General features: G+C 54.8%; 2 protein-coding genes across 2 annotated transcripts; one reads left to right on the forward strand and one right to left on the reverse strand.

Annotated features, from left to right (window-relative positions):
* The first annotated feature begins 281 nt into the window (after window positions 1–281).
* Window positions 282–4,200, forward strand: TMEM81 (transmembrane protein 81). The gene has a single exon (XM_018924901.3). The coding sequence runs from the start codon at window positions 282–284 to the stop codon at window positions 1,920–1,922; it is 1,641 nt and encodes a 546-aa protein (XP_018780446.3). The 3' UTR covers window positions 1,923–4,200.
* Window positions 4,201–5,491: 1,291 nt separating this feature from the next.
* CNTN2 (contactin 2) lies at window positions 5,492–26,136 on the reverse strand. Its single transcript, XM_030232376.2, has 22 exons — window positions 26,046–26,136; window positions 20,710–20,854; window positions 19,605–19,780; window positions 19,228–19,323; window positions 18,624–18,833; window positions 17,920–18,019; window positions 17,528–17,703; window positions 15,683–15,819; window positions 15,083–15,212; window positions 14,067–14,217; window positions 13,674–13,801; window positions 13,192–13,367; window positions 11,742–11,862; window positions 11,250–11,408; window positions 10,983–11,132; window positions 10,409–10,479; window positions 9,714–9,948; window positions 8,908–9,023; window positions 8,401–8,587; window positions 8,098–8,210; window positions 7,844–8,012; window positions 5,492–6,740 (listed from the first exon to the last, which is right to left on the reverse strand). Exons 1-22 carry the CDS (start codon window positions 26,098–26,100, stop codon window positions 6,631–6,633), a joined length of 3,111 nt encoding a protein of 1,036 aa, XP_030088236.1. The 5' UTR covers window positions 26,101–26,136; the 3' UTR covers window positions 5,492–6,630.
* Between the last annotated feature and the right edge of the window lie 536 nt (window positions 26,137–26,672).

Genomic DNA, 26,672 nt, shown 5'->3' on the forward strand with positions numbered 1-26,672 from the left:
AGAGACATCCCGAAGGACCTGGAAGATTCATGGAATGATTCCGGGGGGTTTGGAGTGCTGAACCCAGACACAAAACCACCTGGAAGATGGAGCAGAGCCCCATCGTGGTGATCCTGCTGTGTGCCCTGTGCATTCCAGCGGTGCTTCCCTTGGAACCGGGAATGGAGCTTCCCTTGGAACCAGGAATGGAGCTTCCCTCGGGATCGGGAATGGAGCTTCCCTTGGGATCACAATCAGAGCTTCCCTTGGGATCACAATCAGAGCTTCCCTCAGGATCAGAAATGGATCTTCCCTCGGGATCACGATCAGAGCTTCCCTTGGGATTGGGCTCGGAGCTTCCCTTGGGAGCGGGATCAGAGCTTCCCTTGGAACCAGGCTTGGAGCTTCCCTCAAGAGCAAGATTGGAGCTTCCTTTGGGATCAGGATCGGAGCTTCCCTCAAGAGTGGGATTGGAACTTCCCTTGGAGCCAGGCTCGGAACTTTCCTCAGAACTGGTATTGGGATTGGAGCTTCCCTCGGAACTGGGATCTGAGCTTCCCTCAGAAGTGAAATCGGGCTCAGAGCTTCCCTTGGAACCGGGCTCAGAGCCTCCATCGGGATCTGAGCCTCCCTCGGAAGTGAGATCGGGCTCAGAGCCTCTGTTGGGATCTGAGCTTCCCTCAGAAGTGAGATTGGGCTCAGAGCTTCCCTTGGAACTGGGCTCTGAGCCTCTGTTGGGATCTGAGCCTCCCTTGGAAGTGAGATCGGGCTCAGAGCCTCTGTTGGGATCTGAACTTCCCTTGGAAGTGAGATCGGGCTCAGAGCTTCCCTTGGAACCGGGCTCAGAGCCTCCGTCGGGATCTGAGCCTCCCTCGGAAGTGAGGTTGGGCTCAGAGCTTCCCTTGGAACCGGGCTCAGAGCCTCCGTCGGGATCTGAGCCTCCCTCGGAAGTGAGATCGGGCTCAGAGCCTCTGTTGGGATCTGAGCTTCCCTCGGAAGTGAGATTGGGCTCAGAGCCTCCGTCGGGATCTGAGCCTCCCTCGGAAGTGAGATCGGGCTCAGAGCCTCTGTTGGGATCTGATCTTCCCTTGGAAGTGGGATCTGAACTTCCCTTGGAAGTGAGACGGGGATCTGAGCCTCCCTCTGAACTGGGATCTGAACTTCCCTTGGAACCAAGACTGGGATCTGAGCCTCCCTCAGCACCAGGATTGGGCTTGGATCTCCCCCCGGAGCTGGAGTCCGTGCCGCTGGGGCTGAAGGCCATGGTGGTGGTGAACTCCACGCCCTGCAGCGTCACCTGCGGGCTGGGCGTCAAGCAGGAGCAGCTGTGCGAGGTCAGCCCGGCCGGGCAGCGCCGCAACTGCTCCGTGGTGCGCTCGCGCTGCCTCAGCGATTGGATCTGCGGCCTCCGGCACCTCAGCGTTCCCGAGGGAAAACCCCTCCAGCTCACCTGCCTCACCCCGGACGCCGCCAGCCTGGAGGGACCAAATTTTGGCTACACCTGGAAGTTCGCCCGGGGGCTCATCACCACCAACGACCTCCTGTTCCACCCTTTCCGCAATCCCAGCCCTTCCCTGAGCTTCTCGCCGGCGCTGGAGTCGCATTCCGGCACCTACCGCTGCGACGTGCAGGTGCTGAGCTCCTTCCAGTTCGTCAAGAGGATCTACTTCGGCCTCAGGGTGATCCCCAGCGATCTGGTGGATCTGGACTTCCAGAAATCCCTGACTTGGGAGCAGCAGCTGGCGGCCATCGGGGAGGAACCGCCGGGAAACGCCACGGGCCCCCTGGAGCAGCGGAAGAGATTTTGGGAGAAGCAGTGGTTTTACGAGGTCGTGCTGGGAATGGGGTGTGGGGTGATCATGGGGATCGTGTTCAGCTTCGGGCTCTGCTGCCTGGGCGGCATTTGCAGGAGAAGAGCAGCACGAGAAATGAACGGAGACTGACGCAATTCCCTGTCTTTGGCTCTTTGTTAGGATCAGGAATTCAGGGTGGGAATCTTGGGATCTTCCGCAGTTGGATTTTGGTGATCCTCCCAACTCAGGACCATCCATGGATCCCAGACCCATTTAATGGGATATTTAGAATTTATTTGCAACAGACACAGTTTATTATTGAATATTTTTGGCTACTTTGGAGCCTGGATTAGGAATTCAGGATGGGATTCTTCGGGTTGTCCCCAGTTGGATTTTGATGATCATCCCCTTCCAACTCAGGACATTCCATGGATCCCAAACTACTTAATGGATATTTTAAATTTCTTTGCAACAGACACAGTTTATTATTGAATATTTTTGGCTGCTTTGGAGCCTGGATTAAGAATTCAGGAATTCAGAATGGGATTCTTTGGTTTGTCCCCAGTTGGATTTTGGTGATCCTCCCCTTCCAACTCAGGACATTCCATGGATCCCATAAGTATTTGATGGGATATTTAGAATTTATTTGCAACAGACACAATTTATAAATTAATATTTCCGGCCACTTTGGAGCCTGGATTAGGAATTCAGAATGGGATTCCTGGGGTCGTCCACGTTTTTTCCTTTTACCAGAATGACACAAAAATGCTTTGATATCGAAAAACATGGGTATGGAGGGAAATAATTTTATTTATTTGAATGAAAACCAAACCAGGCACTTGCCAGAGCTGATTCCCAGAGGGTTTTTTTCACCTCCTGAACATGGAAAAATCGGGACTGACCCATCACAGCGGGCTGGGAGTTAATGGTCCAGAGCTGCCCCATCTGCAGGAGCCTCTCTGCTCTTTGTCATGGAAATTTCAGTGTCTTGGGCCCAGCTGGGATTCCCAAATCCAGCGGGATGAAAGCTCCAGCTCTGCTGGGGGAGTCAGAGCGGGAGCCAAAAATCTCCTTCATCTTTGGGTCGTGGGGTTTTGTAATTTCTGAGGGGAGCCAGATGCTCGGAGCAGGGAAAATGAATCCATAATTGGAGTTTTTATTTGGAGGCCGAGGGCTGGGATGGCCACTGGGGTCCAGCTGTCACCAAGGGCCTTTAATGGGATTTTTTTTAGGGTGCCCTTTGATTTTTGAAGGGTTATTAAGGACTGGGGGATGTTTATCATAACAGGGGAAGGAAGGGAAAGGGAACAGCAGAGGTTGGAGCTCAGTGCAAGCAGGGAAGTAAAAACCCTTTTTATCCCTCCTTTTTTCCCTCTCTCCCTGCAAAACAATCTTTTCTTAATGAATTCCCACCATAAAGGGCAGAAATTTAGGAAAAAAATGTCTCTCTCTGCTCTGAACTCCGGGAACTTTGGGATCACCAGAGGCTGGAGCTGGGCAGGGCTCCTTCCCTCTTTCCTTCCTTCATCCTTCCCTCTCTCTATCCTTCATCCTTCCCTCTCTCCATCCTTCATCCATCCCTCTCTCCATCCTTCCTTCATCCTTCCCTCTCTCCATCCTTCATCCTTCCCTCTCTCCTTCCTTCATTCTTCCCTCTCTCCATCCTTCATCCTTCCCTCTCTCCATCCTTCCTTCATTCTTCCCTCTCTCCTTCCTTCATCCGTCCCTCTCTCCATCATTCATCCTTCCATCTCTCCATCATTCATCCTTCCCTCCATCCTTCATCCTTCCCTCTCTCCATCCTTCATCCTTCCCTCTCTCCATCCTTCATCCTTCCCTCTCTCCATCCTTTCTTCATCCTTCTCCTTCTCTCCATCCTTCGTCCTTCCCTCTCTCTATCCTTCCTTCATCCTTCCCTCTCTCCATCCTTCCCTCTCTCCTTCCTTCAATCCTTCATCCTTCCCTCTCTCCATCCTTCCTCCTTCCTTCCATCCTTCATCCTTCCCTCTCTCCATCCTTTCTTCATCCTTCCCTCTCTCCATCCTTCCCCCTCTCCCTCCTCCCTCCAAATCCCCTGAATTCCACTTCCCTCCCTGGCTCTGCCCACCTTTAACCCCAGGCTGTGTTTTGGGAAGCTCAGAGAGGTTTTAAGGAGGATTCTGAGCCTTTTCCTGCCCTTGGTGGCTCTGGCTGAGCGTTCAATGTAGATTTTTGTCGTTTCCCCAGCTCTGAGTGCCGGATTTGCAGGTGCAGATCCCTCCCCGTGGCTCTCCCAACCCTGGATTAACGGAATGCCAGAAGGGGCTGCCCAAAACGGGGCTTAACAAAGCCTGAGCTGCCCTGTCTGGAGAGGGATTTCCCTGCCTCCCCCTGGGCTAAAAAGGGCGAGGAATTGGCATTTAAAGGGAAAACTTCACATCAGGGCCCAGCCAGGAAATTCCAGGGTCGGATTGCCCAGGCTGGCACGGATTTCTCTGGGATTGAGGAATCACAGCCAGGGAAATCCCTAAACCCCCCCTTGGGATGGAACCCCGCGCGCTGAGCGACTGGGCAGGCTCGTCCCGCTCTTCCGTCCTGTCAGGGCCGTCCCGCTCTCCGCCTGCATCCGTCCCTCTCTACTTGCCTTATCCATCCCTCTCTCCATCTTCCGGCATCAGTGCCCGCGCGCGAGCCGGCTGCAGGCAGCGGCAGCAGGCCTGGAAGGAGGCCTGGGCGCGGCCGGCAGTCGGAGAAGCGCGCAAGACGGCATGCCGGCAGCCGGCCGTCGCGCCTGGCCGGCAAGCCGGTCAGCCGGCATCGGCGCGCGAAGCCGGCCGGCTGCCGGCCAGCAGCGCCGGACAGGCGGCCGCACGCCAGCAGGCAGCCGGCCAGCGTCGTCAGCGGCGGAAGGCGGCCCGCGCGCCAGACGGCCGAGGGCCGCGCGGACGGCGGCAGCCGTCCGAGATAAAGCCGGCAAGCCGGCCCGCGCGCAACACGCCGGCAGCTGCAGTGCGGCCCTAGCGCCGAAGACCGGCAGCCGGCCCGCGGCGATACCTGCAGGCAGCCGGCCCAGCGGCATGCAGGCAGCCGTCCTCACGAGTCCGCCAGCCAGAGTAGCCCCACCACAGGTCGCCTGACTCGCGCCAGACAGGACGGCCCTCTCGCTCCCCATCGCCTAGCCACCTCCCCCCACTCACCATCCGCCCTTCTCATCCTTTTCCATCCCTTCCCCATCTCCCCCTCTCCTCCCCCAAATCCCTGAAATTCACTTCCCGCCCTGGCTCTGCCACCTTTAACCCCAGGCTGTGTTGTGGGGGAAGCTCAGGAGGTTTAAGGAGGATTCTGAGCCTTTTCCTGCCCTTGGTGGCTCTGGCTGAGCGTTCAATGTAGATTTTTGTCGTTTCCCCAGCTCTGAGTGCCGGATTTGCAGGTGCAGATCCCTCCCCGTGGCTCTCCCAACCCTGGATTAACGGAATGCCAGAAGGGGCTGCCCAAAACGGGGCTTAACAAAGCCTGAGCTGCCCTGTCTGGAGAGGGATTTCCCTGCCTCCCCCTGGGCTAAAAAGGGCGAGGAATTGGCATTTAAAGGGAAAACTTCACATCAGGGCCCAGCCAGGAAATTCCAGGGTCGGGATTGCCCAGGCTGGCACGGATTTCTCTGGGATTGAGGAATCACAGCCAGGGAAAATCCCTAAACCCCCCCTTGGGATGGAACCAGCAGCAACACCAACCAATTCTCGTTAACTTTGGTCAACTGCTTTACTGGGAGACAGAGATTTCAACAGGCAACATCGATTCCCAGCCAGTCCTGTGGGTGCTCAGCTCAGCATTCCTGCTTTTCCCAGCCTCTGGAGCGCTGGGGGCTCCTCAACATCCCAGAGCTTCCTTGGGATGTCTGGCAGCCATCGGAGCTGGAATCCAGAGCTGCTTCCTGGCTGGATCTCAGCCTTTGCAGTCCCAATCCAAGCCTGGAATTTTGGCTGGGTGAATTCTCACTGCAGGGAGATGAATCCGAGTCCAAGTTTTCCTTCTTGTCCCAGTGGTGGCTTCCTGGAGTCTCCCATTCCTGTTTTAATTTTGTCATTTAAAAAAAAATTCCTTCTTGAAGCCCCTCTGAAATTGGATTTATTGACAGCTCCGTTTTTAGGCAGAGCTGCCCAAATTAAGGATTCTGGGAAAGGATCCCCTTCTCCCAAAGAGGCAAACAGGGTGACAAATCCACCCCAAAAGCACGTGGGAGATGGGAAAACACGGAATTTGCACCTCACAGCTGAGACAAGCACCAGGCTGGGGCTGAAAATGAACACCAGAGTAGTAAAAAAATCTTTTCAGGCTGGAGCAGAGCTTGACCCTCCCGTGGATTTGTCTCCTTGGGCTGGTTCCTGCAGGGTTTGGCTCTTTTTTTGTGGGAAAAGGGATCAATCCCGTGCCACAAATGCTCCGAGCTGGCTGTGGTGGGATGGGTGTGGAACATGCTGGTCCCTGAACTCCTCAGTCCCCGTCCCCCCCACGGAATTCACTGTACAGAGTTAAAAAAAAGTCAAATTTAGCAGTCTGGTTATCTGATACATGGCTTCAATAAGGCAGAAAACCTATGGATACAGTGAGGGCGGGGGCAGCTGGCTGCAGAATTCCCGGAGAATTCTTCATTTTCTTCGTTTTCCTTAAAAAACATTTCATCGGTTAAAGACCCATGTCTTGTATGAAAGCTTTTCTTCCTCCAAACCAAAAAAAAAAAAAAAAAAGCTGTTTTTAATTTCTTCCTCCCTTCCAACCACGTGGTCCAATCCTCTCTCTCCCCACGGCGCCGCCCCGAAGTGGGGTTTGCGTTGTTCCCGTGGGATTTGCGTTGCTCCCATGGGATGGGGAGGAGCCGCGGTCAGAGCTCCAGGGATCTGATCAGGGCCACCATCAGCAGGGAGTTGGTGGTGACAACCACGACGTGTGGCGCTGGCCTCATCCCCGAGTCCTCCACCATCATGCTCGTCCCTGGAAAAAACAGGGAATGGGGAGCTGAGGGAGGTTTTGTGGGGTTTTTTTTGTGTGTTTGGTGCTGGTGAAACTCCTGGGAGGAATTTGGGGGTGGGCGCTGGGAGTTTGCCCCTGGATTTAGGGAATTTGCTGGAGCTGGAGCCCCACAGAGATGGGGTTTCACTCTTAGTGGAAAACTTGAATGGTTTTAGGTCGTAACTCTTGGGAGGTTGGGTGTTGTGGGGTCTGGAGGCTGCAGATCCCAAAGCTGGCTCAGGCTGGACTGAGTTTGGGAAGAGGAGTGGGGAGAAGGAGAAGAGTCGGGAATTCCTCTGAGTGAACAGCACCAGGGAACCAAAGGCTGATTCCAGGAAAAAACAATTCCAGAAAGGACCAACTCCAGAGCCTGAACCTGAAACCCTGTGGGGGGAATGTTCTCCCCTGGCCCTGGAAGGGGGAGTGGGAGTTTAAACCACAATTTATTGGGATCGTGCTGTGGTCAGGATGGGAGGGGCGTGGCTGAGTCCTTCCTGCTGGGAAGGGAAGGGAAGGGAAGGACAGGAGGTGTCCTGTGAGCTCCGGGGCCTTGGAGAACCTTGGAAAGGGGAATTGGGGTGGAGAGAGGGCGTGGTCAGGGAGCACAGGGAGTGGGTGTGGTCAGAGGAGTGGGTGTGGTCAGGGAGCACATGGAGTGGGTGTGGTCAGTGGAGTGGGTGTGGTCAGTGGGGTGGGTGTGGTCAGGGAGCACAGGGAGTGGGTGTGGTCAGTGGCATGGGTGTGGTCAGTGGAGTGGGTGTGGCCAGAGGGGCAGGTGTTGGGCAGAGGAGCACATGGATGGGTGTGGTCAGTGGGGTGGGTGTGGTCAGTGGGGTGGGTGTGACTGGAGGGGCACATTGAAGGGTGTGGTCAGTCGAAGGGGTGTGGTCAGTGGGGTGGGTGTGGCCAGAGGGGCAGGTGTTGGGCAGAGGAGCACATGGATGGGTGTGGTCAGAGAAATGGGTGTGGTCAGAGAAATGGGTGTGGTCAGTGGCCTGGGTGTGACTGGAGTGGCCCATTGAAGGGTGTGGTCAGTTGAAGGGGTGTGGTCAATGGGGTGGGTGTGGCCAGAGGAGCACAGGTACCGCTGTTCCTGAGGATGTGAACTTCTGCCGGGGTCCCGTCCCCGCCGGGCCCGGTCACCCGGATCTGGACGAAGGCGTGAGTGAAATCCTCAGGGATGGGGATGTCGATTTGGCTCTTGCTGGCCAGGTACAGGGTGGGGGCCGAGTGGGAATCCTGCCTGTAGAGCATCTGTGGGAAGAGGGAATGCTGAGCTCCAGTTCCCTGTGACTTCCTGGGATCAGCTCCAGGAGAAGCCCAGCCTCGCTGGCCGTACCTTGTACCCCGTCACCGCCGACTCGTCGGCCTTGGCCACCACGGGGTCCCACTTGATGCTGACTGTGGAGCCGGAAAAAGTCCAGGAGATGTTCCCAGGTGGCCTTTTTGGTGCTGAGGGATGCAAAACCAGACAGGGATTGGGTAAATCAGGGAGGGAGGAGAAGGCTGTGCTGGTCCCAACCATCCCCTGAGCTGTCACCACTGTGGGGCGTTCAGGGGACATCAAGCAAGAGCACCAAGGTCAAAGTTTGGGTGATTTTGGGGGATCCTGTGGAAAGTGGAGGGGTCAGGGCTCACTCACGGGGTCTCGTGGTGGTGACGTTGGTGGCAGGGCTGGGGGGGCCGGTCCCTGCCCGGTTGTAGGCTCGCACCGACACGTGGTAGTCGGTGTTGGGGTTCAGGCCGGTGACATGGGCCGATGTCACCAGCCCCGCTGTCCTCACTCTGTCAGCCGCCTCCTCCTTGTCCCCGTCCTTCCAGTACCGGATCTGCATGGAAAGGGACGGGTTTAGGAAGGAGAGATCTGCCAATCCCGAGTCAGCCCAGCCTGAAGGGCCTCTGGGTGTTGGTTCCTGTGTGTTTTGCTTTGTGAGTGCCCAGGAATGAGGCCACGGCCTCCTGGGAAAGGCAGGCAGGAAAAATGGGATGATTCCCTTTAATCTCTCCTGAGAGAGCAGCGAGAACCACGTGGTGTGAGAATTATCCCCCACTCTGGAATCAAAACGCTGTTTCCTTTCACCTCACATAACCCCGGGGAATTTTCCTTGCTGGGCTCTCAGGCTCTCCCATTCCCATTGGAATCTCCTACCTCGTATCCCAAAAGCACTCCGGTCATTTCTCCCTGCTCCACGGGCTCCCAGGACACATCCATCTCTGAGGACAGGACAGACTTGGCAATGACCCTGTAAGGAGCCGCTTTGGGTTCTGAAAGACAGGGATAAAATCCTTTTCCTGACTTTGGGCCCCGCTGAACAAAAGGTTTTCCCGTAGCGTCGTGCCCTGGCAGACAGCTGGTGTTGTGTGAGGGAGCGAGGGGAAGGGATTTAGGGACTTAGGGGGACAAGCAGGGCCAAAGCTCTGAGCTCTGGGATCCGTGTCTGCCCTGAGGCTGTGGGGCAGCTGGGGCTGGGCTTAAGGAATCCTCACTCTGAGGGTTTGGAGGAGTAGAGGAGCCAGAGGAACGTCCGAGCTCCCGGATGGACACAGATCCACAGGGGTCTGGCTGGGGAAAGGTGATGGGTTGGATAAAATGGGGAATTCCAAGTCTGTGCAGTCGTGGAATGGTTTGGGTGGAAGGGACCTTAAGGCTCATCCAGTGCCACCCCTGTCATGGCAGGGACACCTCCCACTGCCCCAGGCTGCTCCAAGCCCCAGTGTCCAACCTGACCTTGGACACTCCCAGGGGCAGCCTCAGCTTCTCTGGGAAATCCATCCCAGCTCCCCACCCTCACAGGGAACAATTCCATCCCAATCTCCCATCCATCCCTGCTGTCTGGCAGTGGGAGCCATTCCCTGTGTCCTGTCCCTCCATCCCTTGTCCCAAATCCCTCTCCAGCTCTCCTGGAGCCTCCTCCTCTCCAGGTGAACATTCCCAGCTCTCCTGCTGCTCTTTACCTTCCTCTGCCGAGTACACGATGGCCGTGAGGCTCTCGGGGCCCTCTCCTTTCCTGTTGTAGGCCTTGATCTTCACCTCGAAGGGGGTGTAGGGCGCGATGCTCTCGTTGCGGTACACGAAGTGCAGCGACTCCGCGTGCGGCACCCGCGCCCTCAGCCAGGCCTGGCTGCCCTTCCTCCGGAAGGACACGATGTACCCAAAGCCGTCCCCGTTCTGGTAGTCCCGCAGCGTCGGCTGGGAAGAGAGAGAGAGCCTTGGTCTGTCCAAACTGGGATTTGGTTCGTCCAAACTGGGACAATGGTGCTGATTTCCTGAAGGAAATCTGCACTTGGTCCATGCAAACCAGCCCTGGGCTCAACCCTTGTACAAACTGGGATGGTGATGCTGATTTCCTGAAAGAAATCTGCACTTGGTCCATGCAAACCAGCCCTGGGCTCAATCCTGTGTCCAGACTGGGATGGTGATGCTGATTTCCTGAAAGAAATCTGCACTTGGTCCATCTAAACCAGACCTTGGATCAACCCCCTTGTACAGACTGGGATGGTGACACTGATTTCCTGAAGGAAATCTGCACTTGGTCCATCCAAACCAGCCCTGGGATCAACCCCCTTGTACAAACTGGGATGGCAGCACTGATTTCCCTCCAGAAATGCCACACGGTCCCACCTTGGTGCTTTCCCTGTTCCCAACTCACCGTCCAGGTGATGATGAGCTCGTTGGGAGCCCCTCCGCCACCGCCGAGCCCGGATGGTGCCACCGTTGGTGCTGTGAGATCCCCAAAAAAAGCAGAGTTTGGGTTAAGGAGGTGGGAGTGATGGAGAGGAGCACAAACACGGTGTGACACCGGTGACACTGGATGGGACAGCTCCCAGGAAAGGACTGGGCTCTGTGGAATTCCAGCTTGTGCCTGACCAGGTGATTTAGGGACCAAGATCTGGTGTCCGAGGGGACAAGGATGGGGCTCGAAAGCAGGGATGTGGAGGGGAGTTTTATTAGGAAGAAGCTGGTTTGCATTTGGTGGATTGGGTGAGGTTCTCCTGCTGTTCTCCCATCCTTTCTGTCCAAGCAGCCGGACATGGAACAAACATTCCCAGCTGGATGTAGTGCTGGCAAGTGCAGCTCTAACCCTGCTCATCTTTGACACAGAAATGGGCAAAAAGATGGAAAATCCTGTGGTGGCCTCAGCTCTGGGAGCTCCCCAGGAGATGTTTCATCCCTTGGGATCGTCCTGGGCAGGGACAGGGACCTGGGCTTGTCCCCACACCCACCTGCTTCCTTGGTGCGGATTTTGCTGGAGGGCAGACTGGGCTCCCCAATTCCCAGGATGTTGCTGGCCAAGACCCGGAACTCGTAATCCATCCAGGGGATGAGGTTCACCACCTGCGCTGTCTCCGCGTTGCCCTCGATGTTTACGGGATCTGTAAAATCCAACAGCACCAGAGGGGAAGGAATAGAGCGAGGAGCAGCACGGAGCCAGGACTGGCCGGTGGCCGGTGGCCTCGGTGTGTCACCGGTGCCACTGTGGGGACACTCACTGGTGCGCATCTGCTTCCATTGGCTGGACAGGAGGGTCCGGGCCTCGATGAGGTACCTGGCGATGGGGCTGTGGTTGTCGAAGCCACGGCTCCAGCTCAGCTGGACGCTGGTGTCCCCGATGTCCCTCACCACCACCCCACCGGGTGGGCCTGGAGGTCCTGGAGGGATGGGAAATGTGTCACTGACACGGAAGGAATGGAGGTTTATCACTCTGTGCGTTGTGCAAGTCCTAAATTCACACTGGGGCTTTCTTTTCTGGAAGCTGGGAAGCCTCACAGCCAGCTTTAGCTTCTGGAAAAGCTCCTCAGCTTGGTTGGAAAGGTTGAAAAGACCTCCAAGATGATCAAACCCAAGTTTTAGGTGAGAATAAAACCCTCTGGGCCGTACCATGGAATTATTGGGTGTGAGATGGATACAGAGCAGCTGATGGCACGGGCCATGTCATTGCTGTGGGTTTGCCAGGAGCAGGGAACGTTCCCACAGGGAATTACCTCTGACGGTGAGCGTGGCTGACTCGGACGCGCTGTCCACCACGGTCTGGGCCGTGCAGGTGTAACGGCCCGAGTGCCGCAGCTGCGCGTTGGAGATGCTGAGGTCCCCGATGGCCTCCTTCTGCAGGGCAAAGGGACAACACGGTGGGGACAGCACCAGGTGATGGTCACGGGCCAGAATCCAGTGTGGGTTGGTTTGGTGGTGGTGGTGGAGGTGGAGAGGAGGGAGATGGGAAAAGATTCCCTCAGGAGGATGGAGCTGGATGGATCCAGGATGGATCCAGTGCTGGCCAAGGCTGAGGCTGTGCTGGGTCTGTTTGGGTTGGGATGGTGATCCAAGAGTGATCAATGAGTGATCAATGAATGATCATTGAGTGACCATTGAGTGACCATTGGGCAATCACTGAGCGATCATTTAGTGATCGTTGAGTGACCAATGAATGATCAGTGAGAGATCACTGAGTGATCAATGAGTGATCATTGAGTGACCATTGAGTGACCGTTGGGCAATCATTGAGCGATCATTTAGTGATCGTTGAGTGACCAATGAATGATCAGTGAGAGATCACTGAGTGATCAATGAGTGATCATTGAGTGACCATTGAGTGACCATTGGGCAATCATTGAGCGATCATTTAGTGATCATTGAGTGATCAGTGAATGATCATTGAATGATCAGTGAGAGATCACTGAGTGATCAATGAGTGATCACTGAGGGATCAATGAATGATCATTGAGTGATCATTGAGTGACCATTGAGTGACCATTGAGTGACCATTGAGCCATCATTTAGTGATCATTGAGTGATCAGTGAATGATCATTGAATGATCAGTGAGAGATCACTGAGTGATCAATGAGTGATCATTGAGTGATCATTGAGCCAACATTAAGTGATCGTTGAGTGACCAATGAATGATCATTGAATGATCAATGAGTGATCACTGAGTGATCAATGAATGATCCTTGAGTGATCATTGAGTGACCATTGAGCCAACATTAAGTGATCGTTGAGTGACCAACGAATGATCATTGAATGATCAATGAGTGATCACTGAGTGATCACTCATTGACTATTGAGTGATCAATGAATGGTCATTGATCGATCATTGAGGGATCACTGGGTGATCTCTGCCTGCCTTTATCCACAGGCCTTTCCTTTTCTCCTCCAGTTTAGGAAGGGAGTGACCATGGAATCATGGAATGGTTTGAACTGGGAAGGATCTTAAAGCCCATCCCATTCCACCCCAGCCATGGCCAGGGACTCCTTCCACCATCCCAGGTTGCTCCAAACCCCATCCAACCTGGCCTTGGGCACTTCCAGGGATGTGGAATTCACAACCACTCTGGGCAAAGTGACAGAGCAGCTTTGGTGGGCACAAACATGCAAACAACGAGCCTGGAATTAATTTTCCACCCTTTTGGATGGTCCGGAATTCCCTCTGGACTCACTGCGCTGGCTCGCCGGTAGTGGCCCTCGGACTTGTCAAAGTCGATGGGGAAATCATCCAGGGCCCAGGTGAAGGTGAGGTCCATGGTGGGGTCGTGGGAGGCGTGGCACTGCAGGGTGAGGTTCTCACCCACGTTGATGTCGGCGCTCGATGGTGCCAGCGTGATCTTGGTGGCATCTGCAGGGAACGAGCGGGAAGGGCCGTCAGCAGTGAATGTCCCCATCCCAGTATCCAAACCATCCCAGCTCCTCATCCCGCTCCAACAGCTGGAGCTTCACAGGAGGAAGAGGAGGGACTGGGAAATGGAAATGTTCTGCTCAAGGGCTGTTTGTTGCTGGGTCAGGCAGAAGTTTTGCTGCTCCACCTGAAATCACTTTGATTCCCTGATTATTTTGGTTTTTGGGAGTGTAAGGAGAAGAGAAACATCACATCATTCATTCTTAGCCGTTTCTTGCTTGATTGACCCCAAAGGAAGATCCCTACCTCGGACAGAGAGGATTCCAGTGCTGTTGGCTTTGCCCATGAAGTTCTCAGCAAAGCAGGTGTATTTTCCCTCATCGGATTTGCTGATGTTCTGCAGGATCAAGGTCCCGTCCGCCGTAATCGTCACCCTGCAGAGGAGGAGGAGCCACACAAAGGAATGTTGAAATGTCCGCTGGACATCTGGGAATTTCCACTGATTTTGGAGGAAACCAGGGACAAAATCAGGCGGGAAAAAAAAAAATCATGTAGGAGTTTGCTAAAGAAGAAATTAGAGGACTAAGAAAATTCAGGGATGCAGCAGCACATTTGGATCATGGAGTCCAGTCTTCTGTTAAAACAAATAAAATTATTGCAGCTACGTTTTCTAGGTGGGAGCTGACTCTGTGCTGCTACCTGCTGCTGTTGACCAGGAGTTCTGTCCCTTTGGTCCAGAGCACGGTGGCTTTTGGTGCTGCTCGTGGCTGGCACGGGATGATGACCTTCCCGCTCCGGGCTGCCGGGATCAGGCGCTTCACCGGGTTTAGTCTAAAATCTGGAGCTAAGGCTACAGGGATAAAAAAAGAGGATTAAGGCACGATTAGAAACGCTGCCCCGGGGGGAATTTCAGCGCCGTGCGAGTGGGAATTGATTTGTTTGTTGGATGGCTTGGTAAAAGAAGCGAGGCAGTCTGGAGAGCGGGATAAGGGAGGAATTCCTTGGCTGCTGAGGGTGGATCCTGATGCCTGCCAGGCAGGAATTATGTGGCACACGAGTGGGACGGAGCGATGGGAATGACCCTAACAAGTGCAAGGTCTTTGAGAGACACAACAACAGCTGCTTTGGAACATGTCGAGGATAATCTCTTCAATATCCTGACCAACGCAGACATCCAGCTTGCCTGAAACTCCTCCTGGAATTGCAGATGGAATCGGGATTTACCTGTTGGCCTCGGTGTGTTAGTGCTGAGCAGTTGGTGCTCAGGGCCTTTAACTCATCTTTGGCATCTCCACGAGGAGATAAACTTTTGGACTAACGTGGAACAAATTTGGCAGCAGCTCAGCTCCAGTCACCATCCACCAAACCAGGTGGAATGGAGGCTGAATTTTCTTTTTTTTGGACCTCTTTCCTCCAAAAAAAGAGGAATTTATAGTGGAAGAGAGGTTGTAGTGCTGCTGCTGGCTGTCCTGTCCACTTCCTGAGGCTAAACAGATTTTTTTTTTCACTTTCACACAGAATTTACACAGAATTTAGAATTTCAAGGCTTGCACAGTGTCTTGTTGAACCAGCAACCATTTCAGTGGTGAGCGGAGCCGTTTTTGCCCGCTCCTATCTCGCTGCCACATCGCAATGTCAGGATCACATCAGGATATTAGGAAGAGATTTTTTCAGTGTCCCATTGGAACCCAGAGCTCTGGGAAAGGAGGAATTACCTTGCACTGTTAATTCAGCACTTGCATAAACTGTGCCATGCTTGTTCTCAGCCACACACTGATACATGCCAGAGTCCTCCAGGACTAGCTTGGAAAATCTCAGCTCTCCACCGCTCACTTCGATGCGGTTCTGTGCAAACAAGAGGATGAACCCATTAGATGAGAAAAACAAAAAAATAAAAATGGAACTCGGTCCTCGGCTGGGTCGGGGTTGAGTTTCGTCACAGACTCCTCGGGGTGGCCTGGTTTTCCACGGGGGAAAACGCAGGAATTGTTTTTATGTCTGTGCGGTCACTCCCCGGCTTTGCCGTGCTCTCTTTGCCGAGACACCTGAGCAGCAGCGTGCAGGTGACACCAGGACAGGCACGAGGTGCTGTTTGTCCTCCCTGCTGGCCGGCTGTGAGTCCCTGCAGCTGCACGAAGCGATGGCTGGGATGGCAGCGCCAGGAGAGGGGGTTTGGGGAGGGTGCCGTCGCTTCGCAGCCCGATGGGGGCACATGGAGGAGGGATGCGGGGTGAGAACCGGAGCGGGGATGCAGGAGCGAGGCAGGAGGAGGGGCTGGGGCTGGAGGAGCGGGATCAGAGCTGGCTGGGGGGTACCTGGGACGTCAGGGGCTGCCCATCCCGCAGCCACCGCACCGTGGGCCGGGGCTTGCCCGAGGCCACGCAGCTCCAGCGCAGGTCGGACCCGATGTCGGCCTCGGTGTCCGAGATCACGTCCAGCCAGTCGGGCTGGGCTGCAGGGGACAAGAGAGAGAGGGCAGAGCCAAGGAGCTCAGCTGAGAGGTGGCACTGCCAGGCTGGCAGAAGGATGTCCCTGTGCCAGCGCTGCCGGCGCAGTCGTTGGCACAGCGGGATCTGCCACGGGAACCGCCCCCGCCTTTTGTGCAGTGAGGGGCACGGCCGGGTCCCGCTGTGCAAGATCAGGGCAGAATCCAGGGCTGAGGAATTGGCTTCTCTTCTTAAGGGTAAATTCAGCCATTCCTGAACCGTCAAATCATGGAATGGCTTGGGTTGGAAAGGAACTTCAAGATCCCCCAGTGCCATGGGCAGGAACACCTTTCACCATCCCCAGCTTGCTCCAAGTCCCTTCCAGCCTGGCCTGGAACACTTCCAGGGATGGGGAAGCCACAGTCCCTGTGCCACCATCCCCATCCACCCTGTGCCAAGGCCTCACCACTCTGACAGTAAAGAATTTCTTCCTGATATCTCCTCTGAACCTTCCCTCTCTCAGCTTCAGGCCATTCCTGAACTTCAGGAAAAACTGGGATCAGGATGAGGTAACAGGGATAAGTTCTTTAACTCCACTAGATCTGCTCAACAGCTCAGAGCGTTACCCCTGGTGGGAGCTCCTCAGGCTTAGGGAGGATCTTGAGTGGGAGCCAAGTTTGATTTCTAGCACTCTCCTTCCTTCCCTGGTTCCCTGATGTTTGCTGTGATGATTTTAGAGCCTGTTAAGAACTCTCTCTCTCTCTCTCTCTCCTTGCCACAGCCCAAATGTGCCCACCAAGGAAAGGTTTCCCTGATCCCTGCAGGTCTCGGCTGGGGCTTTGCAGCTCCTTTAATTAGGGCTGGTGAGAGGCAGGATTAGAGGGGGTGGTTTTAGTCCCAAAGCCTTGGACCATTGCCTGTGGCACCTTGGTGTGCTCTGGGAAGTGAAAATGTGTTCTCTGGGTGAAGGACACGTGTTTAGATGTGTTCCTTGGGTGAAGGACACGTGTTTAGATGTGTTCCCTGGGTGAAGGACACGTGTTTAGACGTGTTCCCTGGGTGAAGAACACTTTCCTGGGTGAAGGGCACGTATTTAAATGTTTTTCTTGGATGATGGACACATGTTTGTGTCCCCTTGGAAGAAGGACACGTGTTGAATGTGTTCCTTGGGTGGACACGGGTTTGGATGAAGGACATGTTTTTGGATGTGTCCTCCTGGATAAGGGACACATTTGGTTGTGTCCTGGATAAGGGACAAATTTGGTGCATTGCCTTGGATAAGGGATGAGTTTGGCTGTGTCCCCTTGGATAAGGGATGAGTTGGGTGTGTCCCCTTGGATAAGGGATGAGTTGGGTGTGTCCCCTTGGATAAGGGATGAGTTTGGGTGTGTCCCCTTGGTAAGGGATGAGTTTGGGTGTGTCCCCTTGGATATGGGATGAGTTTGGGTGTGTCCCCTTGGATATGGGATGAGTTTGGCTGTGTCCCCTTGGATATGGGATGAGTTTGGCTGTGTCCCCTTGGATATGGGATGAGTTTGGGTGTGTCCCCTTGGGTAAGGGACGAGTTTGGGTGTGTCCCCTTGGATAAGGGACGAGTTTGGGTGTGTCCCCTTGGGTAAGGGATGAGTTTGGCTGTGTCCCCTTGGATATGGGATGAGTTTGGGTGTGTCCCCTTGGGTAAGGGACGAGTTTGGGTGTGTCCCCTTGGGTAAGGGATGAGTTTGGGTGCGTTACCGTGGATGATGATGCGGCCCTGGTGGGTGTCCCTCCCTTTGGCGTTTTCCGCCTCACACTCGTACGTCCCCTCATCCTCAAACCCGGCGTGCTGGATCTGCAGCAGGGGCTCGCTGCCGATCCACTTGGAGGACTGCGGCCCATCCAGCTTCCTCCACTTGATCCGGGGCACGGGGCTGCGGAGAATCCGAGTCGGTGAATCCGGGCTGAGCTCAGTCCCCGCGGAGCCACCCCGGTCCTGTCCCACTGGGCCTTGGCTTTGGCCAGCTCCTCCCTTTTCCCATCTCCCTCCATCTCTGGTCTTCCATTGGAGGGGTGGAAGTTCTGCCATTCCCTCCCCATCGTGATCCCCATCCCAATCCCGATCCCGATCCACGTGGAGCTGCACTCACTTCCCAAAGGCGAAGCACTCCAGGGTCACCACCTGCCCGGTCAGAGCGTAGGTGTCCGCAGGGAACCTGGCCTTGATGCTGGGTGGGAACTGCCTGGCATCTGCCACAGGGGAAAACACCGCTCAGGGGACCTGGGTGACACCAAAGTGCCACCCAGGGGGTCTCAAAGGGCAGAGGGACCCATGAGGTGACTTCCCAACCCCTTTGGGTGAGGGGACAGAGGTTTCATTTTCTTTTTCAGGCAGCTCTTGCTGAGGTCTCTAAAAATCTCTTTTATAACATCTCAGGGCTCCGCAATTCCCGAGAATTCTGGATTCCCCGGAGTCTGGAATGGTTTGGGTTGGAAGGTCCTTAAAGCCCATCCAGTCCCACCCATGCCATGGACAGGGACACTTCCCACTATCCCAGGTTGCTCCAGTCCGTGTCCATCCAGGCCTTCCTCCTGTTTAATTCCCTTTTCCCTCTACCAGAATTATCCTTTAAAAATAAAGGATAATTTATTTCCACTCCCACGGACGGAGTGGAAACAGAGAATCTTGGAGAGAGAGCTGCTTCCCTCCCATCCCAGCCCATCCATATTTTTGAAGCTCTTAAGAGAAGTTGGAGGGTGACTTGGGCACTGTCCCCAGACGCTTTGCGGGGGTTTGTTAATTCAGATTTTTCCCAAAAAATTGGCATTTTTGGGACAACCCAAAAGCACCGACCCTCTGCAGCCAGGCTGAGGCGGGAGAACTTGCTGAAGACGCTCTTGGTGATGAAGTCCATGTGGCTCGTGGCAAAGCAGGAGTAGTTGCCCAGGTCCGAGGCCTCTGTCTTGGCAATGTAAAGGTTGCCCGTGGTCTGGGAGATGAAACGTCTCCCGTCGGCCGGGATGAAATTGGGGAACTCATTCAGGAGCCACCGGTAGGATAAACCTGGGGGGAAAGGAAAGGAATGAACTGGACAGGTTTGTCCTCCCCAGTGGGATGGACCCAGTGGGATTCCTGGCTGGAATTGGTCTTTCCATGGGAGGAAAAGGGAATTGACTGCAGTGGTTGTTGTGTTCTCCCAGGTGGGATGGACCCAGTGGGATTCCCAGGCTGGAATTGGTCTTTCCATGGGAGGAAAAGGGAATTGACTGCAGTGGTTGTTGTGTCCTCCTGGGTGGGATGGACCCAGTGGGATTCCCGGCTGGAATTTTCCCTTGAGTGGACACACCAAGTCCCGCCTCTGCTCTGCTGCATTACAAACTCTGAATTAACCCCAAATTTCCTTCCATGGAATTCCCAGAAAATCTGGGAACCCCGTGCTCTGCTGTGTCCCCCTTACCTGGGTAGTGGGGCGGGGGGCTGCAGGTGAACATCACCCCCCAGCCCTCGGTGATCTTCACGGGGTCCCGCTCTTCCGCCGAGAATTCCTGCAAAACTGAACAGGCAGAGTGAAACCCGGACAGGAAAATTCATCTGGAGAAACCTCTGCGCTTTCTCTGCCCCTCCTCGGGTGGCTTTGTGCAGAGGGAGATCCAAAAATATCAGTGGCTTTCTCCATAAATCCCCAAACTCTCCAAATTCCTACGGAAGTGCCAGGAGATTTCTCCACGGGATGATGTTTTGGAGAGATTCTCTCCAGCCTTTTCCCAGGCAGGCTCCGTTTAAGCCCAGCCTAACTGGGGCTGGGTTTAATTTACCTGGCGGTGCCAAACTTACAGCCAAAGCGGAGCGAGGCCTCCCTGCTCACCACGGTGCCCCTGGAATTGGATGCCACGCACTGGTAGGAGCCGGAATCCTTGGCCTTCACGGGGTTGCTGATCACCAAATCCCCGGCCACCAGCCTGTAGCGGGAATCCGGCTCCAGCTTTAGCTCCGTGCCGTTCATCTTCCACCTGCCGGAAGAAACGGGGCAGGGACAGGGATGAATCCCCACGGCCACGCTCGTGGGGCTGGGCCTGGTGGATTTCCAGCTGGAGGTGGATTTGGATCTGAGCTGTGCCCTGGGATGGGGTGGAACATCTCAGAATTGTGGGATTGTTGAGGGTGGAAAATCCTCCTGGGATCATCAAGTCCCATCTCTGCCCGATCCCCACCCTGGGCACTCAGTGCCACCTCCAGGGATGGGCACTCCAAACCCCCCTGGGCAGCCCCTTCCAGCCCTTTCCATGAGGAAATTCCTGCTGATGTCCAACCGGAGCCTCCCCAGCCCAGCCTGAGGCCGTTCCCTCTCCTCCTGTCCCCGTTCCCTGGGAGAAGATCCCAAATCCCCCCCGGCTGTCCCCTCCTGGCAGGGAGTTGTGCAGAGCCAGAAATTCCCCCTCAGCCTCCTTTGCTCCAGGCTGAGCCCCTTCCCAGCTCCCTCAGGACTCTCCAAACCCTTCCCAGCTCCCTCAGGATTCTCCAAACCCTTCCCAGCTCCCTCAGCACTCTCCAAACCCTTCCCAGCTCCCTCAGCACTCTCCAAACCCTTCCCAGCTCCCTCAGCACTCTCCAAACCCATTCCCAGCTCCCTCAGGACTCTCCAAACCCATTCCCAGCTCCCTCAGGACTCTCCAAATCCTTCCCAGCTCCCTCAGGATTCTCCAAACCCTTCCCAGCTCCCTCAGGATTCTCCAAACCCTTCCCAGCTCCCTCAGGATTCTCCAAACCCTTCCCAGCTCCCTCAGGATTCTCCCAACCCTTCCCAGCTCCCTCAGCTCCTCACAGAACAAGGAATCTCATTCCCAAGTCAACAATTTCCTATATGTAGAAGCAGAGGGGAGAAAGCAGAATTCTGGATGTTTCCATCCCATTCCAGGTGCCGAGGGAGCCCTGAGCTCACCTGTAGGTGGCCGGAGGATTGGCCCGTGCTCGGCAGGCCAGGGTGACCTTTTCCTCTGCCGAGCCCTCAGGGAAGAGGGTGTGGGATGGCTGCTCCTCGAACACCGGCCCGTAGCTCCTCATGCCGCCCTGGGCTTGGCACCAAACTGCAGGAGAGGGGAAAATCTGCTCAGCTCTGCTTGGCTTTTCCTAAAAAATATTCCTCCTTTTCAGTTTGGTAGGGTGTCCCCAGCAGCGAGGAGGAGAGAAGGAGCAAGGTGAGAACGGCACCCCATCTGTCAGCACAGCCCGGGCCTGGCGGTGGGGACACACCCTGCCACTCCCACCCAGCATCCCGCAGCGTTCCCGCCCTTCAGAGGGACCAGCATCCCTGGGGACACGTGGAGCAAGGAGTTGGGACCTCCTGGAACACCACAGCTGGAGCTGGGAATGTCCCCTTGTCCCTGAGGTTCCTCCTCTGCCTGCACAGACTTTGCCTGGTTCGTTCCTCCGAAATCCTCTCCAGGGGGAGGGAGGAGAGGGAGAACTGGGATCTTCATGGCTCTGGACACACCTGGCAGGTGCCTCTGTCCCTGCAGCTCCACCGGCTCCTGACACCTCAAACCAGTGCAAACCAGTACACACCAGTACACACCATTCTGTTCCATGGCTGGGATGAGCCTGAAGCTGCTTTTGGGGTCTTCAGACTCGGAATTGTCTCTGGTTTTGAGAAAGGGGAGGAACAAGAGGGACAAAACCCCCACCTGCCTGATCCACCCCACGCCTGGGCCACCCTTTGGGGACAATGTGCCCCTGGCAAGTGCCAGCTGCTTTCCTGTCTCAGAATTCCAAATTCCAGCAGATCCCCTCCCACAGAGGGCAATCCCAGAACCCCAGACTGGTTTGGGTGGGAAAAACCTTCCAGCTCATCCCATTCCACCCGTGCCTGGGCTGGGACAGCTCCCACAGCCCAGGGTGCTCCCTGGAAGGGACACTGCCAGCCAGAGCCAGGCAGAACCCGCCTGGAAATCTCTTTCTTGCAGGAACAGCCGGTGGGATAATTGCCAGCACGTCTGTCCTCGCTGTCCCTGTCCCCCTGGAGACGCCTGGCCCTTATCAGGGAAGGAGCCACCAGCACTGATAAGCTCCGAGCTCCTTCCCGACTCCGGGATCCTTCCCCGCTCTGTAATTGAATTAATGAGCGTCCCCAACCCGCTGTGCCAAGGCCAATCTGTCTCCTTCCCCCCCTGCTCCTCAGTGAAGCGATTCCCGGGAGCGGGATGTTTGATGGAAGAGTCACTTCCAGCCGGGAACAGGCTGGGATCAGCGGGAGCAGCCCTTGACCCGCAGCTCCCGGGGCTCGCCTGGCGTTCCGGCTGCTCCGGGAGGAGGCTGGGAAGGGAAGGGATGGGAAGGGATGGGAGAGGGGCTCTGCTAATTGGCTCCAGGCTGGGAGCAGCTGCTCCCCGTGTCCCTGCTCCAGGCAATTATCCCGGCTCTGCAAGGATGTGCTCGTGGGATGGTCCCTGGAGCTGCACGGGGAGAGGCGCTGAGCTGGAGTTTGGGAATTAAGGAAAATCAGTGGGTGGAGCTGTTTCCCCTCTCCATCAAATGGTTCTGTTCCTAAAGGAAAGCTGGAAATCCTCTCCCCTTTGGATGTGCTCACGGGATGGTCTGCAGAGCCACACAGGGAGAGGCTCTGAGCTGAGGTTTTTTGGAATTAAGGAAAAGCAGCGGTTTGGGGTTGTTTCCTCTCTCCATCTAGGGTGGTTCTGTTCCTAAAGGAAAGCTGGAAATCCTCTCCCCTTTGGAATTGCTATGGGGATGGTCCCCGGAGCCAACCAGGGAGATGCCCCGAGCTGGGATTCTTTGGAATTGAGGAAAAGCAGCCGGTTTGGGGCTGTTTCCCCTCTCCATCAAATTGATTCTGTTCCTAAAGGAAAGCTGGAAATCCTGTCCCCTTTGGAAGTGCTCAGGGAATGGTCCCCAGAGCCAACCAGGGAGATGCACTGAGCTGGGATTCTTTGGAATTAAGGAAAAGCAGCGGGTTTGGGGCTGTTTCCCCTCTCCATCTAGGATGGTTCCATTCCTAAAGGAAAGCTGGAAATCCTCTCCCCTTTGGAAGTGCTCATGGGATGGTCCCCAGAGCCAATCAGGGAGATGCACCAAGTTGGGATTCTTTGGAATTGAGGAAAAGCAGCCGGTTTGGGGCTGTTTCCCCTCTCCATCTAGGATGGATCCATTCCTAAAGAAAAGCTGGAAATCCTCTCCCGTTTGGGTCAGTGCTGAGGGAGTCCCAGCTGGAATAAACTCTGCTGGCTGAGGGGGAAACAGTGATGAGTTAATGGGGAATTAATGAGAAAGAATTAATTGGGTGCTGATAGATGAGTTAATTGTGCTCTGATAGATGGCGGGATCCAGGCTGAGCAGCTTTAATTTTGAGATTAATTGGGGAGCATAAGGTAAATAATTTCTATTTATTTAACAAATAAAATATCTATTGGTACCACTCCCATCCCTGCCCCTTTCCCGTGGGATTTTTTATTCCAATCAAGGCAAATCAGGCTCATCCTCCCTCCTGATCCCACCTGGAGCCTGTGTCCCCTCTCTCTCCTCTGCTGTCCCTTTGTCCCTGCCAAGGTCATGGCTGCCAGTGCCAGGCATCGATTTTCCCACTTGGAATCGATGCCAGGGGTTCAGGTGAATTTTAATCCACAATTCCAAGGTGCCGGAGGGGTGAAACGCTTGGATTTCACTCATTAAACAAATCAGGGGTTGATTAAGGCGGTAATTAAACAGTTGTGAGGTGGGGATAAGGTTAAAAATAAGAACTGATAAATCCCAGAAGTTCTGAGATTGATCCAGGCCATTCTGCCACCCCAAAATTCCCAATTTTTTATGTTGCCAATGCAGGATCTGTCCTGGAGCTCTGACATTTGCAAAACAGGGAGAAGACAGACACAAAATTAAGGTTTTTTAAGCCAAATTTCAAAGGAGAGGAACAACCCACTGGGAATTTTCCGTGTTCCATCCAGCTGGGAGAGCTGGAACAAGGGGAAAAACCCCACCATGCCTCTGGAATAACCTTCAGGATCAGGGAAAATGATAATGAACACCGGAATCATGAGGAACAGGTGAAAGCAGAACGCCTGAAAATGAAGATTTGGAGGAGCAGCTGCAGGGAGGTGACTCCAAAGTCTCCCTTTTGGGATGGTTTTTAGGATATTTTTAGGAATTTGCTGAGGGCCAGGCCTGGAAAGCCCAGGTGTGCAGGAGGCTGCACTTTGTGCTGAGCTGGGAAACGATGAATTTCCTCACTGGAACATTTTCCAAGCTGGATTCCTTTTTCTGAGGACATCCAGAGCACAGCCCTGGAGCTCCTGGATCACAGAGGGGAGCTGGGCCATAAATTGGTTTTACAGGAGTTTTATGCCCAGAATCCAACTGGATTTGGGTTTTTTTTCCCTCTCTCAGAGGAACCGAGGTTTTATTCTGGTTGTTTTTAACAAAAGGGTCAGGGCTTGGATTCCCAGATTTTCCAGAGCTTTTCCCAGCTGAACAAAGGCCGGGGAAACTTTGGGATTTTAGAGTGGTCTCCGTGCACTTCAGAAGCTTTAAATATTTAAATCTCCCTCCAGACCTGGAGGTTTTGGCTCCTTTCTCACTCCATAACATTTCCCTGAGCTTCACCCATCGCTTCCATCCTTTTGTCCCCATCCCTCCTCGCATTCCCAGGATTTCTCCCTGTCCCACCTGCCCTCGGATCTCCGTGGCACCGCCAGCCAAAGCTCAGTGAAAATCACCCTCCCAGCCTTCCCAGGGTGCGATTTTTGGGGGGTTTGCCTGAACTCAGGTGGGTGGTGGGAGACCCCAAGTCCGGCCGATTTCCAAGCGGGATAATTGCCTCTGGATCCAGGGCAGCTCCCCCTGCCTGGGCCTCCTCAGGGATGCAGAGAACATTAAAAGGTAATTAGATATTTATGAGGATGGGCCAGCAGGCTCTGCCCGGGGTGATGGATTGGCTGGAGGACATTAGGCAGGCTCAGCTGGAGAGGAAATGTCTCCCTGCGGAAAAGGGACCTGCAGGGAGCAGCCTGAGCCTCCCCGAGAGCCAGGGATGGGGCCTGAGGTCTGGAAATGGTCCCCAAAATCCAGAAATGGTCCCTGAGATCCAGGGATGGACCCTGAGGTCTGGAAATGGTTCCCAAAATCCAGAAATCATCCCCAAAATCCAGAAATCATCCCCAAAATCCAGAAATGGTCTCTGAGATCCAGGGATGGGGCCTGAGGTCTGGAAATGGTCCCCAAAATCCAGAAATCATCCCCAAAATCCAGAAATGGTCCCTGAGATCCAGGGATGGACCCTGAGGTCTGGAAATGGTTCCCAAAATCCAGAAATGGTCTCTGAGATCCAGAGATGGGCCCTGAAGTCTGGAAATGGCCCCCAAAATCCAGAAAGGGTCCTTGGGATCCAGGGATGGTCCCTGAGGTCTGAAAAAGATCTCCAAAATCCAGAAATCATCCCAAAAATCCAGAAATGGTCCTTGAGATCTAGGGATGATCCCTGAGGTCTGGAAATGGTTCCCAAAATTCAGAAATCATCCCCAAAATCCAGCAATGGTCCTTGAGATCCAGGGATGGTCTCTGAGGTCCAGAAAAGATCCCCCAAATCCAGAAATCATCCCCAAAATCCAGAAATGGTCCTTGAGATCCAGGGATGGTCTCTGAGGTCCAGAAAAGATCCCCCAAATCCAGAAATCATCCCCAAAATCCAGAAATGGTCCCATAGATCCAGACCTTCTCCCTGAGATCCAGGGATGGGCCCTGAGGTCTGGAAAGGACCCCAAAATCCAGAAATGGTCCCTGACATCCAAAAATATCCCTGAGATCTGGAATTTCTCCCTGAAGTCTGGAAACGGTCCCAATGATCCCGAATTTCTCCCTGAGACCCAGAAATTCTCCCTGAGATTCAGAAATGGTCCTTGAGGTCTGGAAATCACCCCTGAAACCCAGAAACGTCCCTGAGCTCTGGAATTTCTCCCTGAGATCCAGAAATGCTCCCTCAGGAGCAGGGGGACCTTTCAGGGTACAGCCAGCAAGGAATCCCTGGAAAAAGTAGGATGGGGAGTGGAATGAATCCCACTTGGCAGGAGGAAATTCCTCCTGCTCCTCCCTAAATCTGGGATTGGAAAAGGGGAATCCTGTCAAACACTCCTGGCTCAGAGGGACATCGGGAATAGCCCAGACACGGAACAGCCCATCCCAAACCAGGCGGGGATTTGGGATCGGGCGGGAGGTTCCCGGTGAATCCCGGGGGATGTCCCCCCTCCGCCAGCCCTTCCCGCGGGAATCTCTTACCCAGGAAGGCGCCGACGGCCAGGGAGGTGTGGATGAACCCAGCGGTGCCTCCCATCCTGCGCCGGGTCCTGCGGAGCCTCTACGGGCACGAGGGGACGGCGGCCCTGGGGGGGGGGACACACAGAGGGGTCAGCTTCCAACCCCAGATATTCCATGGGACTGTGATTCCAGAGTCAGCAGGGCCCTTCCAGCCCCAGATATTCCATGGGACTGTGATTCCAGAGTCAGCAGGGCCCTTCCAGCCCCAGATATTCCATGGGACTGTGAGTCCAGGGTCAGCAGGGCCCTTCCAGCCCCAGATGTTCCATGGGGTTCTGATTCCAGAGTCTGGAGTCAGCAGGGCCCTTCCAGCCCCAGATGTTCCATGGGGTTCTGATTCCAGAGTCTGGAGTCAGCAGGGCCCTTCCAACCCCAGATATTCCCTGGTTCTGTGATTCCAGAGTCTCTGGGATCAGCAGGGCCTTTCCAACCCCAGATATTCCATGGGACTGTGATTCCAGAATCTGGGATCAGCAGGGCCCTTCCAGCCCCAGATATTCCATGGGACTGTGATTCCAGAGTCAGCAGGGCCCTTCCAGCCCCAGATATTCCATGGGACTGTGATTCCAGAGTCTGGGATCAGTGGGG

Source organism: Serinus canaria, chromosome 26 (genome assembly GCF_022539315.1).
Source record: "Serinus canaria isolate serCan28SL12 chromosome 26, serCan2020, whole genome shotgun sequence".
In the NCBI taxonomy this organism is placed as follows: domain Eukaryota; kingdom Metazoa; phylum Chordata; class Aves; order Passeriformes; family Fringillidae; genus Serinus; species Serinus canaria.